The 15,746-nt window shown below is 46.5% G+C and overlaps 1 protein-coding gene across 6 annotated transcripts in view; it reads right to left on the bottom strand.

Moving 5' to 3' along the window:
- Window positions 1-356: 356 nt before the first annotated feature.
- The window catches only part of PPP2R2C (protein phosphatase 2 regulatory subunit Bgamma), a 214,807-nt gene continuing 199,417 nt past the window's right edge, over window positions 357-15,746 (bottom strand). For 4 of the 6 annotated variants that reach the window (XM_074992459.1, XM_074992460.1, XM_074992461.1 and 1 more), the window contains one exon: window positions 357-3,122. In XM_074992459.1, the coding sequence (XP_074848560.1) occupies window positions 2,831-3,122 (292 nt within the window). In that variant the 3' untranslated portion in view covers window positions 357-2,830. Of the gene's footprint in view, window positions 3,123-5,692; window positions 5,785-8,117; window positions 11,724-15,746 lie in introns of those variants that run through there. The other 2 variants (XM_074992464.1, XM_074992463.1) reach the window with 2 other exon arrangements.

Raw genomic sequence — 15,746 nt, 5'->3', positions numbered from 1 at the left:
CTCCTGCCTCTGAAAAGTGACTGATAAAATGGAATTGTGGCATTCTAGGCTTATTGTAGCTCAGTGATTTGTTGGTGCTCTGTTAATGAGCTGGGTGGTATTTGAGTCTCTCCTGAGTAGCCGTACAAGCTCACAGTTTATAGAGAACACGTGGGGGGGGGGGGCAGGAGGGACGAAGAGCTGTTGCTATGTCAACGAATCCTTAGTCTCATTCAGGATTTAGGCTCTTAAGGGTCTGAAATTTAAATATTTTTAAGCATTGAAAAGATGTGGCCAAGTGCCCAGTGGGATTTTCAAAAGTACCTACGTGCCTAACACCTAGCTTAAATATAAGACACAGCTCAGTACCATTTTGTTTATGCAATTTTTGTAATCATTTTATTGAAAAACCTGGTATTAACATATTTATATCTTTATTCAACAACAGTTAGCTAATTTGTGCAACACAAAGAATGCAACCATGAACAACAGCTTTCCAAACAATCTGATTAACCAACTTTACCATCACTTACTCTACACCACTGAAAGCTAAAACCAAAAATGAAAAGAAGTTTAAAAAGTTCCACAATGACAATGTCAACTTTCTTACATTCAAGAAGACCAGGAAACTGAATATTAGTAGTGCTGTCAGTTGTGAATGGGATACTGGTCTTTAGAAGGATTCCCATGTTTTCCTCGATAATCACATAATTCTTTTTGTCGGGAAATCAACAATTTTGTAAAGCTCCAAAATTTTACTTTATTCATTAGACAAGATATTTTTGGTACCTAGAACTGAAACAACATAAGGTACTTCAAATAAAAAATAGTATTACTGTTGTGTTAAAATTTGCTTTATAATAAGTTACATATAGTCTTACTTGAGGCTATTACAAGCGAAGTATGTTTTACAGTAGATGCCAGTCTGAGCAGTTAGCATTTTAGCTAACAAAGGTAAATGGAGGAGGCCAAAAGTCAAAGAAAGTGTATGACACTCTTGAAGCAGTAGTTTGGAATTAAACAAGACTTCTATACAATTTACCACATTCTTAAATCTTTTTACAAGAAAAAAAGATAGTAAACTTTAATTAGAATAACTATTTACATATAATACTGTCCATATTGTCTAGAGTATACAGTGTTTTATAAACATTCCTCATTCCCTTTAAAATTAACCTACATATTTCATACTGTATGTGTATAGTATGGCTGGAAACTGATGCACGTGCGTTTATGCGTCTACATACAGCATATACAGTATCAGTCTAAAAAATTTTAAACATACATAGTTCATGTGTCAAGTCAAGACTTCATATAAAAAGTTGTAGCCTTTATTGTAAACTTTGGAAGCAAATTTTTCTCCCCAGAAATCATAATAGAAAAGCATGCAGCTTCACTGATTAGTTCATTCACCATTTACCAAAAAGTCCGTAAAGAATGGTGTAAGGTTGTTAAAGACCCAGTATTGTATGAGGAATTGTTAACACGAGCTGATCAAGGCATCTGAATCAGTTTTGCTCTGTCACTTGTGAATTGAGAAGAAATTATTTTTCTGCAGTGATGCAGAAAAATTTCTTACATTAAAAAAAAAAATTCCAAAGTGGTGCACCATTTCTACAAATTTGTTAAAGGAAACAGCTTCCAGTTACATTGCAGGTCAATTTAAGAAAGAACTGTATAAACCAATGTAAGCAGAACTTTAGTTTTCCATTTCATGCAGGAGTCGTCATTTGAAATGGAGCTGTTAAAAGCTTAAATTCAGTGAGCAGGGGTAAGCTCTGGAGTTCCCATTCAATGTAATTAAACCCATATTTTCTGGGGCTTCTGCAGATACCAAATTTAAAATAAGTGTGATGAAGTTAATGTTGTGTGGGATTTTACAAAAGGGCTCAGCACTGATTTAACTCAATGTTTGACTTCAGTGGGAGCAGCATTTGAGCAAACACATGAAGAATTCTGAAAACCCCAAATGGTAACAGCACATGTATATGTGCTAACCCATGTATCTTTACATGTGTTGAATAGTCATCATGAAGTTTGTCAATGGTACCCCTTGTAATAATTATCATCACATTCTACATTAGGACTAGAAAAGTACGGACTTTTTAAACTAAGATAGTTGTGACAATTGCTGGCACGTTTCAGTTTTTGATGCAAAGCTGAAATGCAAAGTCAGGATTTGTAGTAGAAGTCAAAAATTATAAAAGTGTTTGTGGCACTCCATAAGGAAGGCTCAGTGCTGGGGATGGGGAATGTGATAAGGGAACTGGGGGTAACTTGTCACTTGTTAATAAGCAGAATAATTTGTTGCTTCCGTCCTACTGCTTCGGGCCCTCCTCCTATGCACAGCAATGTACGGGAAATGCGACTATTCTTACACTCATAAGTAGGTCTACTACACTTTGCTTTCTGGGCTTTCATTCCTGAAAAAAAAATCACGGGATGAAATGTAAAAAGCTCTAATAATGTGGTAAATGCTGCAGATCACAGAAAAATGCATCACAGCAGGATGCTGGCCCTGTGAAGAACTGTCCCTTCAAGAGCCAGCTGGAGTTTAGCGTACTCAGTGCCTCACAGGAACAGCCCTGAAATGAATACCCTGATTGGTTAAAAAACAGACATAGACCACAGCACTGAATTCACAGCCGTGCCTTTTTACTCAGACAATCATACATGTGCAGTGATTTAGAACAAGTTGGCTGCCTTGCCATCAATGATACAGACTGAGGGGTGGAGGGAGGGAACCTACAAATTCCACCACAATGACCACGTGACCATGCTTTCGTGAAGATCAAGTCCTCCTACAACTCTCAAAAGGCTGGTTTATAAATACAGAAAGCTATTGATAGACCTAGTGCATTTCTGAGTTCACTTTATCCTGAAATATGTACAGATTGTTTGTCGCTGCTATCGCAATTATGTTCTCGGTTGGGTGCCACGCTGTGTGTAAGATCTTCTTAGTAAAGTCCAAACTGTCAACGCTGATGTCATCTTTCCGTCGCTTACCTCCAACACAGACTCGGCGAGGTTTTAGAATGGCTCGTGGTTTACTGCTCTCCCGCGATGCCTCCAAGGTAACATCACGCTTGGTGTTTCGGTCGAACATTCGAAAGAAGTTGTTATATGCACCTGTCATAATAACACTGCAACGAGAGAAAACAAGCAAAAAAATAAATAGAATATACGAACTCTACCAGACACAGAAGCTGATCAGTACAATTACTTTTCTTTGCTGTGCACAGGTTGCAAGTCCTCATTTGGCACCCTTGGGACCCCACCTGTCCTGAACGAGGTAACCTGCCGGATGAAGGGAGATCTCCCTGCCTCCGTCCACCACCTTGAGCCCCTGCCTCTCCCTCAGCTCCAGCACAGCCTGTGCTGGCCCCGATTTCAGGCATGTCTGGGCTGCTGGCTACAGTCCCACTTTCTGGTCCTATGGAGGCTGGTTCCAGTCCTGGCCAGGTGCTATTTCCAATAAAGAAGCCCTGTTGGGCTCCCCTCCAAACATCCTCATGGTTCAGGGCTCTTTGGTCCAGTAACATCCATGGTTTGGATTTAACTAGACTAGCAAATGCCAGTTGTGGAAGGTGGAACCTATAATTGAACTCTATGGCGTTCAGAAACTGGTGTTATACTATGCAGCCTTTATATATATATACATATACACACACACACATATATATATATATATATATATATATATATATACACACACACACACACACAGAGTACTTTTTTTTTTTTTTTTTTAAACAAGAGGCGCTGGTAGTGAGCCAGCTCTCTGCTGCAGGGCTGATGGGGACCCCCTGCTCCCCATCCCAGGGTTCCCATGGCTGGAGCTGCTGGCGGCCTGGCAGGAGCTCTGCGCCCCCCGCAGCCCCTATGTTGCTGCAAGGCTGGTGGGGTCTCTGGCTCCCAGCCCCATGGCAGCCTCCCAGCCCCCCCAATGCTGTTGTGGGGAGGGTGGGCGTTCTGACTCCAAGCCCCTGTGCTGCTGTGGGGTCAGCATGGGCTCCAGTTCCTGGCCTCTGCACTTCTGTGGTACTGGCAGGGGCTCTGGCCCTGAGCCCTGCCAGCAGCCCCTGCCACGAGAACCCTGGCCAGGAGGTGCCAGTACTGCCACAAAAAAAAAAGCTCTTTGTGTGTGTGTGCGCGCGCAAGTGCACACATGCATACGTTAATACACTTTTGCATTTACATGGTCTCTATCCATCCTGTGGCATTCAATAAATTTCAAGATCACTTCAATTGTGCTAATTGCAAGAGTTCAAAAATCATGAGGTAGAACCCCACCTCCCCCCAAAAAAATCAGAAGATTTATTTAAAAAAACAATGAGATTGAAAAATAATAATCCTTGAGTTCTTTTTATTTGCATTCTAATTGTTGGGTATTTAAGGTTCAATTTTCCATGTCTTCTCCAGACCATGAAGGCTAAAAACTTTTAATGGCAGTAAGAAAAATAGCCACTATTGCATAACACAAAAGTGGACAGTATTGTTTACTTTCACCTTTATTTAAACAAACGTTGCCAAGACAGATTTCTCAGGAGTTACTGGGATCATGGCCAATTCACTGCATAAAAAATTAATTTTTCTGAAGTGGTAGTTCATTATTTGTATAACCTAGGTGCCCCAATCATAGACCACACAGCCCATTGTGCCAAGCACTGCACAAAAACAGAACCAAAACAATAACCCATAGGGCCCCCCCCCACTGCCCCAAGAGCCTATAGTCTAATGTAAGACAAGAGAATATAGGTGAATAGGGGAGTACAAGAAAACAATAACAAAATACTGTTTGAATAGATGAGCCAGGAGCAGGCTGGTGGAAGAGGCTGAACACTGATACTGGATGAACAATGTGATAGTAGCAAGCATCAGGTTAGTGACACAATTGGGTGGGGTGCATGTAAGTGAATTTACTTAGGGAAGGAGCAGCTAAATGGAGAGGAGATAGGGGTGAGAGTGGGAAAGTTTTTCTTAATATCTAACCTAAACCTCCCTTGCTGCTGGTTAATCCCATTACTTCGTATTCTTCCTTCTGGGGACATGGACAATGAGAGGTCTACTTGACTGCTTTTTTGTTTTAAAAAATGAACAGTAACTGTGCAACTAAATGACATGTCTACTGAATCACAGTTGCCGAGCTTACTGTCTTCAGAAACAACAGAGAGAAGCTGCAGAATTCAGGCAAGCTATTTTCTGCATCATGAATCATTAGCAATATCACCAGCAATGACCTGACTCAGTGTAGCTGAGGGGCTCACATTCGACACAATAGGCGTTTATTTTATGCAGCACTTTGCATACAGCAGATGCTGAAACGAGCAGCAGTGAGCCACATATTGGTGGGGCAGGGTCTGTATAGGACATAGCAACTGCTGTATTCAGCAGCAACAACTTGTGTACAGAGATGGATGAGTTGTCACAGCTCTTCCTAGAGTTCTCAGGCACGACTGGGGAGTGTGACTGCTGCTTCACCCCTCAGCAGGTGCAATATACGCTCCCCATCCAGAGCCATCCACGTCTGTTGGGTAGAGCATGGGATGGGGTGGGCATTATGCTTCTCTTTCTCACCCATGGGAGTCTTACAGGAAAGTCTCTCTAAACTCAAGCAAGTGCAGGAACAGCAGTTGTAGCGCTGTATTAGATGAGGCCTGGCTTGTTCACACTTCCCCTTGCTCACACATGCGAGTGCTAGGCACAATCTCACCTGTATGCCTTCGATTAAGATGCCCAAACAGTTAAATAACAGAAACGTCTGTGAACAGCTTGATAAACTGCATCCAAGGAGCTGCATCAAGCCTATTGATCAAGATAAGGGCTTGTTTCAGCAATGGAAACAGCAGCAGTAAATCTGACATTGTACTCCTAAATCACCAGGGTTTGTCATCATGACTCCTGCTGTAATGGTTATTCAGCACATGGAAAAAAAACCAGAACAGCACAGGGATATGAAACACCCTGTTTTGACACACACGGTCTTTGATTCTAATGGTGTTATGCAGCACTGTGGCTTCTTCCCCTGGGCAAAATTTTGAAACATGTTTGCAATGATGGGGCATCATGGACTGCAGAGATACACATGGCTGGAACACATTTCCCTTGGGAACAAAAAAACCTCGCTCCACATGAATCCAGAAATAGCCAGGGAGCAGTTTAACACAGGCAATATGCCAGCTGAACAGCTCTCAGTCATGGTCAAAAATCCTGATTTTTCCAATCTTATTTAGTATACAGCAGAGGTGCCTTTGCAGTCTATCTGATTTGTCATTTCTTGAACTTACACGTTCAGAAGTCTGGTTTCTTTGGCTGGCTCATTTAGGCTGTGTCTACACGTGCCCCAAACTTCGAAATGGCCATGCAAATGGCCATTTCGAAGTTTACTAATGAAGCGCTGAAATGCATATTCAGCGCTTCATTAGCATGCGGGCGGCAGCGGCGCTTCGAAATTGACGAGCCTTGCCGCCGCACGGCGCGTCCAGACGGGGCTCCTTTTCGAAAGGGCCCCTCCTACTTCGAAGTCCCCTTATTCCCATGAGCTCATGGGAATAAGGGGACTTCGAAGAAGGTGGCGTCCTTTCGAAAAGGAGCCCCGTCTGGACGCGCCGCGCGGCGGCAAGGCTCGTCAATTTTGAAGCGCCGCTGCCGCCCGCATGCTAATGAAGCGCTGAATATGCATTTCAGCGCTTCATTAGTAAACTTCGAAATGGCCATTTGCATGGCCATTTCGAAGTTTGGGGCACGTGTAGACACAGCCTTAGTGTCATAGTGCCATTTTTTAAAAACATAGGCATACCTATTGCTTGGTTTGTGTAATAACTATTGTTCATGTTGGCCCTGGTTTCTGCCATTTAATGGCATTGTCAAAACTAGCATTATGTAAATGAAATGTGGCCATTCTTGTTGAGGGTAAAAGACATGGATGAATTATAACCTTACCCACTGTTTAACACAAAAAGAGGGAGCCTACTTTAGCATTTCTATCATTCTTTTTCAAAACCACAATTCTGTATTACATAACAACACCATGATAATATGCAGTGTATGTGATGGGGAGGTTAAAGGACCCCATATTATAGTGGGCAGCCGAGAGAGAGAGAGAGAGAGAGAGATGTAAACTTATTTCACTTTGCAGAAGTGTCCGCTGTATTTTTAGAGTGTGAAGGTGGCTGAAATAGCATCTTTTATCAGCCCAGTTTCTGTTGGTAAGACAAGCTTTTGAGCTACACAGTTCACCATGAGAGTACATATTGTAGACAGTTCTGCTCTGCACAGCAATTCTATATGCAGCATATTGACAAAACTCTCGGTTAAGGTTCCTGTTAGTTCATTTTGCATGTGTTCTCTGAGCAAGATATTGCTGTTAACTGTTCCTGCTGGCTTTTTCTGTTTAAGTGTACTAATGGCACTGAAAGACTGTTCTCTATTCATGGCACAATTATCGCCTACTCTTGAAAAAGTCAGGCATTTCTGAGTCCTTATTAGAACTGCTATATAGAACTTGCTGGAAACTAGAGGTGGAAAAACCCCACTACCGTGTCTCTCCTCTTGGCCAAACTGGAAGCATTACAACACTTAGGCTACATATGCACATCAGCGTTATTTTGAAACAAGCCATTCTAGAATAGCTATTCCAAAATAGCTTATTTTGAGATAACACAGCTACACACAAGAGTGCATTTCAAAACAGCATGTCTGGACACATCGTGTCTATTTCAAAATAGTGCCACAGGACACCATTATGGCTTATTTCAAAACAGCACTACTCGAGGTGTGTCTACACTACAAAGAAACTTCGAAAGGGGGAACATTGAAAAACAAAATCAAAATAAGGGATTTCGAAATAGCACGGCTACATGCACAAAACACATCTCTGTACTGATCTGCTATTTCAAAACCCCTCCCCCTCATGCTTCGAAAGGGAACATCCACACAGGAACTCAGGGTCTTTCGAAATAAGCAGCTTGGAAACACCACGCACGGGGTCACATGGCCAACAAGCCCTTCCGGGTCCCACAGCCAGCACCACCTTAAAGGGCCCCTCCCAAACACACCCACCCTGCACACACAGAGCACTGCAGAGCAGTACACAGCGCTGCATGGACCGTGCACCAAGAACTGGAGGACAATGGAGCAAGAGCAGCTGCCTGAGGCTGATGTGATTGCCATGCTGGGTATGATGGATGCCCTGGGGCCCAACTCCACCCACTGGGGTCCTGCAGGCCCTGGCAACAGGGCAACCACCGCTCCCCATCTCCCATCCCCCACAATGCCTCTGGAGCCACCCCAGCAGTGAGGACTGGTGGGAGAGGCTGGTATGGGCCAGTGGGATGATGAAAGGTGGCTCGAGAACTTTAGGATGACAAAGCAGACATTCCTGGAGCTGTGTCAATGGCTCACACCCGCCCTGAAGCATGTGGACACCTGCATGCGGCCCACACTCCCAGTCAAGAAGTGTGTGGGGATCGCCTTTTGGAAGCTGGCCACCCCGGACAGCCACGGTTCAGTGGGACACCAATTCGGGGTGCGCAAGGCCACTGTTGGAGCTGTCCTCCTGGAAGTAAATCAGACCAGAGCCCCACACCCACCTGGGGGAGGGGGCAGGGGACCCCCCTGGTGGGGGTCCTCCAGGGGAATGGGAGGGGGCAGGGGGGCCCCCACGTCATGTGCCCCACGTCGGTGCCCCCCTTCTACAGGTGGTCCGGACCATCAATCGCATCATCCTGCGGAGGGCCGTCCACCTTGACAACTCGGACAATGCCACAGTGGGATTCGCAGCCCTCGGTTTCCTGAATTACTTTGGCGCACTCGATGGCACCCACATAGCTATCCGTGCCCTGGACCATAGTGTGGGACGCTACATAAACCGCAAGGGGTACCACTCGGTGGTGCTCCAAGCGCTCATTGATGCCTGGGGCTGGTTCTGTGACATTTGCGTGGGCTGGTCCAGGCGAGCCCACGATGCACGGGTACTACGCAACTCCTGACTGGGGTGGCGCATGGAGGAGGCCGCCTACATCCCTGCCCGGGAGCTTCCCATGGGGCACACAATGATGCCACCATGTATAGTGGCTGATGGGACATACCCTTTGCAGTTGCGGCTGATGCGCCCCTATGCTGGGCACACCACCACCAGCCAGGACACTTTTAACAACTGCCTGAACCACACCTGCAACACTGTAGAACAGGCCTTCGGACGCCTCAAGGGGCATTTCCGATGCCTGACTGCACAGCTGGACGTCAGCTTATCCAGCGTCCCCGGGGTGGTCGCAGCCTGTTGTGCTTTGCACAATATAGTGGAGGACAAGCACGAGCGCTACATGCCAGGGTGGGCTGTGGACCACAGCCCTGGCTCTGAGCAGCCACCCATGGCCCTGTGCTGCCAGGCACATTGAGAAGGAGTTATCGTCCGGGAAGCCCTCCGGGAGGCCTTTGAGCAGGAGCCACATTGACCTTCACCTGGCACTTGGCTCACACCCCCTTGCAGTACACTCCCCCGCCCCCCCACACAGGGAACACTGGAGTGCACAAAAAAGGGTTTCATAACTGGGGGCCAACTATATACATGTAAATAAACAGCTCTGGAAAAATGGTGTGGAGGTCTTCCTATGGAAGCTAAATATGGAGAGGAATGGGAGAGAACTATATACAATGAGGCAAGGGCACACCCACGTGGCTGGGGCCACAGGCACAGGTGGGCTTAGTCCCCCACGGGGATGGGGGGCGAGAGCCCCAGCAGGTACAGGGCCCCTGCTGCCCGGGTTGCGGGGGCCCTGTCGGGGCCAGGAGGAGGCTGGCAGGACGGGGAGGTAAGATCGGCCAGGGGCTAAGGGACGGGGTGGGCTGGGTGAGGCGGCAGGGGATGGGGGGAGATCCGCCCCCTGATTCACACTGGCAATCAGCCAGTGGCCCAGGGCGAGCAGGATGGACGGGGTGAGGGTACGTGGGATGAGGGCATTGAGTTCGGGGGCAACTGGGGTGGGTTCAGGAGTGGCAGGGGGGCAGGCTGTCAGAGGGCTGCGGCCACCAGGCCCTGTCCTCCCACTACATCTGCAGCCACTCCTGGAGCACGGCAGTCTGCTCCCAGACAGCTGCAGTGTGGGCCTCCGCCGCCTCCTGAGGGTGGTAATGGCATCGCCATTGGGCCCTCCAGGGCTGGGCAGGCGGCAGCGTGGGCAATGGGGAGGAGGGTTCTCCGGCTCTGTCAGATGGTTGGCATGGGTGTGGTCCGGCCCTCAGAGGATGATGCTGTGGAGACACAAGGGGGAGAGAGGCCACCCATCAGTGCAGTCACCTGGGCCTGAGGTCTCCACTCGTGCCACCCCTGGACCATCCCCCTTGGTAGTGCCTCCCCTGCCGACCCCCACTTGGGGGTTCCCATGTGCCCGCCTAGACCTCATCTGTGAGGCGACCGATTCACCCGTTACCTACCTGGGGCTCTGGAGAACAGGTCCGGGGACACCGGCCTCGAGGGGGCCTGGCTGGAGGTAGCGGAGCTGACTGTGATCACGAGTGGCACCCTCCCTCTTCCGAGTTGCTCCCTGGCTCCGTGGTGTGGTCTGGCTCGAGGGTCCCAGCTGTTCCCATGGGTCTGTCTCCCGGTTGGTGTTGGGCCTGCCTGTGTCTAGCACTACCAATGGCTCAGGGATGTCCTTCGGCCTGAGGAGCTGTTCCAATGCCCGGTAATGGGGGGCACCTTGGGCTGACCCCAGCCCCCGATTACCTGCGGGCATCCCTGGCCTGGCTATAGGCCTGCCTCAGCTCCTTCAGCTTGGATCAGACCTGAGTGGCCGTGCACTGGGGCTGTCCCCACTTCCGCAGTCCCAGTGATAGCCGCTCGAAGGTAGCTGTGTTGTGGGGCTGCCCGGTGGTATGGAGCAGCACCTCCTCCTCCACCCAGAGGCCGAGGAGGTCTTTTACCTCGGCCTCTGTCCAGGAGGGGCCCCTCCTTTTTTGGACCTGGCTCTCCTCATGCGACCCCTCAGGCTGCGAGGTGGGGATCTCTTGGGGGTCCCCAGAGTGTTGGGGGCTTGCCATCCAGCTGATGGGCTGTGTGGCGCTTCTGTCTGGGCTGCTGGAGCATGTGCCAGGCAGAGCTCGTGTTCCTCAGGCCCTGGGCATGTTCTCAGCTTCCTGCACGGAGTTTCTGGGGCCATGTGGCTTTAAGGAGCTGTCCCAGGGACCACAGAGCCCTGCTAGGGCTTGCTAGTGTGTCTCCATGCTCCCTGGAGCCGCCGCCATGGCGGACCTGTAATTTTGAAATTGCGGGCCTGGAGTGTCTACATATGCCCTATTTTGAAATTTGGTTTCAAAAGGGGCCACGCTTCCAGATCCCGGATGGGAAGAGCAGTTTTGAAATGTGTGCCCCTTTTTGCTGAAAACAATTTTGAAAGAGGCTGTTGGGCGTGTAGACACTCCGCAGCCTCTTTCGAAATTGGGCCCCCTTTCAGAATTAATTTTGAAACAAGGGGCTAGTGTAGATGCACCCTCCATGTCTTAACAGTGCCTATTTTGAAAAAGCTATTTCAAAATAGGTGCCATTCCTCCTGCAATGAAGCTTACAAAATCCAAAATAACGTGCCAGCTATTTTGAATTTATTTCAAAATAGTACATGCGTAGTGTAGATACTTGCAAGATTATTTCAAAATAATGACTTATCTCAAAATAACTTTGCTGTGTGGCCACAGTCTTAAACGTTGCCCTCCTCAGGGTCACACTTGGCCAGAAGATTCCTCCACTCCTGAAATGATGTCAGACAAATCCTCTCTTTAGCTTCCATTTGCAAGAAGGAAAATACAATACTATATAGGACCTCAAGTGAGTTCTCATATATGTGCACTTGTGTTTGTTTTCCTGCTTTCTTCTTTTCTTGCCCCTATTCTACTCTCATTTTGATCTCTTCTCGCTCACCTCCCAACCCCCCCACTTTCATCCTTCGCTCCTATTTCCAGTTAGGTTTGGTTCCTTCTTTTTTCCCTGCTTCATTCTCTATTAAAATAACTGACCCTTCTAACTCTTCCTCTGTCCCTCCTTTCTCTGCGGCTTGGCTAGTTTTGTTCCTGGGCTCTGGGTCTCTGTTCAGTCCACTAGCCCCGTGGCAGGCCACAGTTGCCCTTCTTGAGATGGGGGAGGTGGGATGGTTGTCTGGGGGGAACCTGGGCCCCACCCACCTGTTCCAGGTTCTGGCCTAGGAACTCTGTGTGGCTGCTACTGGTGGGGAAGGGCTCCCATCGTCATGGACACCGCAGATCTTCCCCCTGGGCCACTTCCCCAGATGATTCCTCCCCCCACCGCCACACCTCCTCCAGATAGTGGCAGCAGCAGCAGCATGTTCTACCTCCTGGATCTGCTCCCCCTGTGTCATCAGTCCATTCCGGCCCCGCACTGAATCTCAGGGCGGCCTGGGCGAGGGCCTTAGCCCTTCACTGCTGAGTACTCCTCCCCTCCTCTGCTGCTTCTAGAAAACACCGCCATTGCTTCTCTCCTATACTCTCTACTATCACCTCCTTCTCCCACTGGGCAAAGGGGTTTTAAAGGCAGTCTTAAGTGGGCTCAGCTGGCCCCAGTTGACCCAGGGCAGCTTCCTCCCCAGCTGCTCCCACTCTGCTTATTTGCCAGCCCTGCTTTTCCCTCTTGTACCGATTCCCCCACCCCCCAGCCTTACCCCATCACACCTCCCATGTTCTGTTACATCTTCTCAAGTGCTGTCCCTTTTCTGCCCTACCCTGTTCCTCCATCTTGGATCTTCTTTTCCTTCCCTTCAGTTGTCTTGCTACTTTTCTCTCCCCTTCCATCTCACCAGGAAGCCCTTATCTGCTCTCACAATCTACCTCTTGCCTCTTCCCAGTACTTAATTTGCAATGAAAAAAATGCCAGGGCTAAAGCATTTTTTCCCATTAATATCTGATGCAGCAAGCACAGACTAGGTGTCAGGACAATGAACTGTCAAACCGGGAGGTGCTGGAGCTCAGCCTTGGCAAGCCCTCGCACTGCCTCGTTGACCTCCTTTTTGCCTCCCCACTTCCTTTCAACTGTTTCTAATTTCCTTTCATTTCTTCCCTTTCGGTCTGCATCTAATTCCTGCTGAATAAAGCAAATGATTGGCAGACTTCCTCACTCTTCTAATGTAGAGGCCTAGTTTCTGTGCATGTGAACTGGCATGAATATAGGTCTCTGCACATGGCTCCATGGCTATGGTCAACTATTGCACTAGATTTCATTGTAGTACTGCTACATCCCCAGAAATACTTGTCAACAAAAACCACAATTACCCTCATGGGAAAGATTCCAATATTTTACCCCATACCATACTTTTGTTCCTGCATGAAAGAGAGACGTAATCTTCCTGGAAAATGCCTTCCACCATCAAGAGTAACCACTAGGCATTGCATTACACCAGAGTCCCAGTTAGTTTCCCAGTTCTGGCAGTAATTTCTCAGACTCCTTGGCATGAAGTCCATCACCTCATCTACCTGTCACCTATAGCTTAACAGGGTGAGTCAATCAACTCCTATAGCAGTTTATTTGCTGCTTTTTATGCTGCCACAAGGATAACTGGCTTTTCCTATTATGCTATGTCAAATTTACACATAACAATGCAATCCATGCTTCAATACAACATAGTCCATTTTTTCCAACTATATCTTTATCCCCTGCTTTCATTGGACTTTCCTGTGAGTTTCCCAGTACTGCCCCACCGTCAGATGTACGCGCCCCGCTACACCAGATACACTGGGAGCTCTGGGAACACTGGCAGTCTACTAAACAGGCCCATAAGTTACCAATTTATGCCTTATGGTCAATCTGAATTTGTCCAGCTCCAACTTCCAACCTTTGTTACAGAGGTCCAAGCAAGTATGGAGGTAAAGGGATTCATACAAGCTGTCTTCCTCCACAGCTGCTTCTGAGATTTTACCCAGGGAAATGACAATCTAGGCCTTTTCAGGCCCACAGCCAGAAAGGGTATGGCTGCTCCTATCATGGCATGCTGTTCTTTTCAACAAAAAGGCCAGTGATATTCCAAAACTCTGTTGCTTAGAAGGGTAAAGGAGGAAGAAGATTTGCCTCACCGAGTTTCCCAGTCCCCATACATGCTATCATGCCGATTTCTCAGGGCCTCTAGTCTTTATTTGGGAGCCACACAACATGGTTCTGTAATGATCGGGGTCTGACTAGCTTGAAGTGAACCAGAAAGTTTCATGATTGTATATTGGATGGTGCGCTGTGGGGAACCTTAGCACCTCTGCTGAAGGACAAAATTGAATAATAGGCCTGGATGGGACAGAGAATGAGAAATAAAGGACTCCCAAATCCTTTAGAAGTAATATTTGATGTGACAACTTTTCTCTTATCTGTTGAGTGATGTGTTCTACATTGTACATGTGGACACTGTTATCAACCCACTACTGCTCCATGCAATTGTACAAAATTAAATCCTTAATGAAGCCATAAATGAAATCACATACTACCAGTTAGTCACTACTAACTACCAGAGAGTCCTATTTATATTCAACATGGTAGCTGAAAGATTCCTTTGAAGGCTTCCCTCAAGCAGTTAGTTTTTAATTTTTATAAATATATTAATGTACATAGTTCCTAATATCATCTAGAATTTACAGGAGGAGGTTGGGTGAAACAAGTTCAGTATTAATTCATATAACCTGTTCAATTGCTATTAATACCAGGGCAACCTGAAATAGCCATGTGTGCATATCTGCATTCCAAGTTTGGTGGTGGGAAGCAAACAGTTTTTTGGGTTATTAGTTAATTCTTCCATTCACTTGTACTCTCAAATCTTTAAATAAAACTACTATATGCAGTAAAGCTTGCATATTCTGAAGTCTTGTAAGCATGCCATATGTATATAATATATAACATATTTATTTTAACACGGTCAGCTAATTTATGTGTTTAGCTGGTTGCATTAAGTTTAAGACCCCCCTCTGTACCTGTCTGAACAGCTGATCTTGCCCAAATATATAATGATTAATGTGGCCTTCAGCAAATGAGATCGGATCTGTCTGATTGCATTAGTTCCTGTTCATTGGAGTTACTGAGCATCAATCACGTTCTAATCAGAGCTTGTGTACATTGATTTTTTTTTTTCGTAAACAGCCTTAACAATGGGGCTCAGTGCAATCCTGAATTAAGACCTTAGTGGCAACAAAAACTAATTAAAGAGAAGACAACTTTCATACACAATCCTGCTTTTACTTTTAAATGCAACCATGTACGTTTATGTGCCACTTAACCTGTTAAATGTCATGCTTATATTCATAATTAATTTTATTAATGAAAATATCAGTATAAAACTCCCCTTCAACACCACAAGTACTAACAGGCATTTCTTACCTGCTGCAAAAAGCTGTTTTTAAATAATAGAAATTTAGCAGACCATCTATCTTAATATCAATGTGTATTTAAAAAAAAAAAAGACAGGAACTCTTCCTTAAAAAACCTACCAGTATAGAATCCATAGAGTGTGCACTGAAATAACAAAATAATTGCCACTTATATGAGCAAGATCACATCTCCTTATTCAGAAGTGTCAGTGCAAGCATCACCCCACTGATGAAAATTGATACTGATGTACTGAACTCTCATTCAGACTGCTAAGAACAAGCGTTGTAAGTTTAGAACAGAAAAACAAAGCCAAGGTAAACTAAAATAAATCTTGTCTTTTGTCAAACATCTGACCAAAAGTTCTGATTTCTGGGTATCCCATCCATTTTAATAAGGAGTTTTTACTGATGGATTCACAACG

The sequence above is a fragment of the Carettochelys insculpta genome, chromosome 4, assembly GCF_033958435.1.
Source record: "Carettochelys insculpta isolate YL-2023 chromosome 4, ASM3395843v1, whole genome shotgun sequence".
Classification (NCBI taxonomy): Eukaryota; Metazoa; Chordata; order Testudines; family Carettochelyidae; genus Carettochelys; species Carettochelys insculpta.
This window is presented reverse-complemented; position numbering and strand designations above follow the sequence as displayed.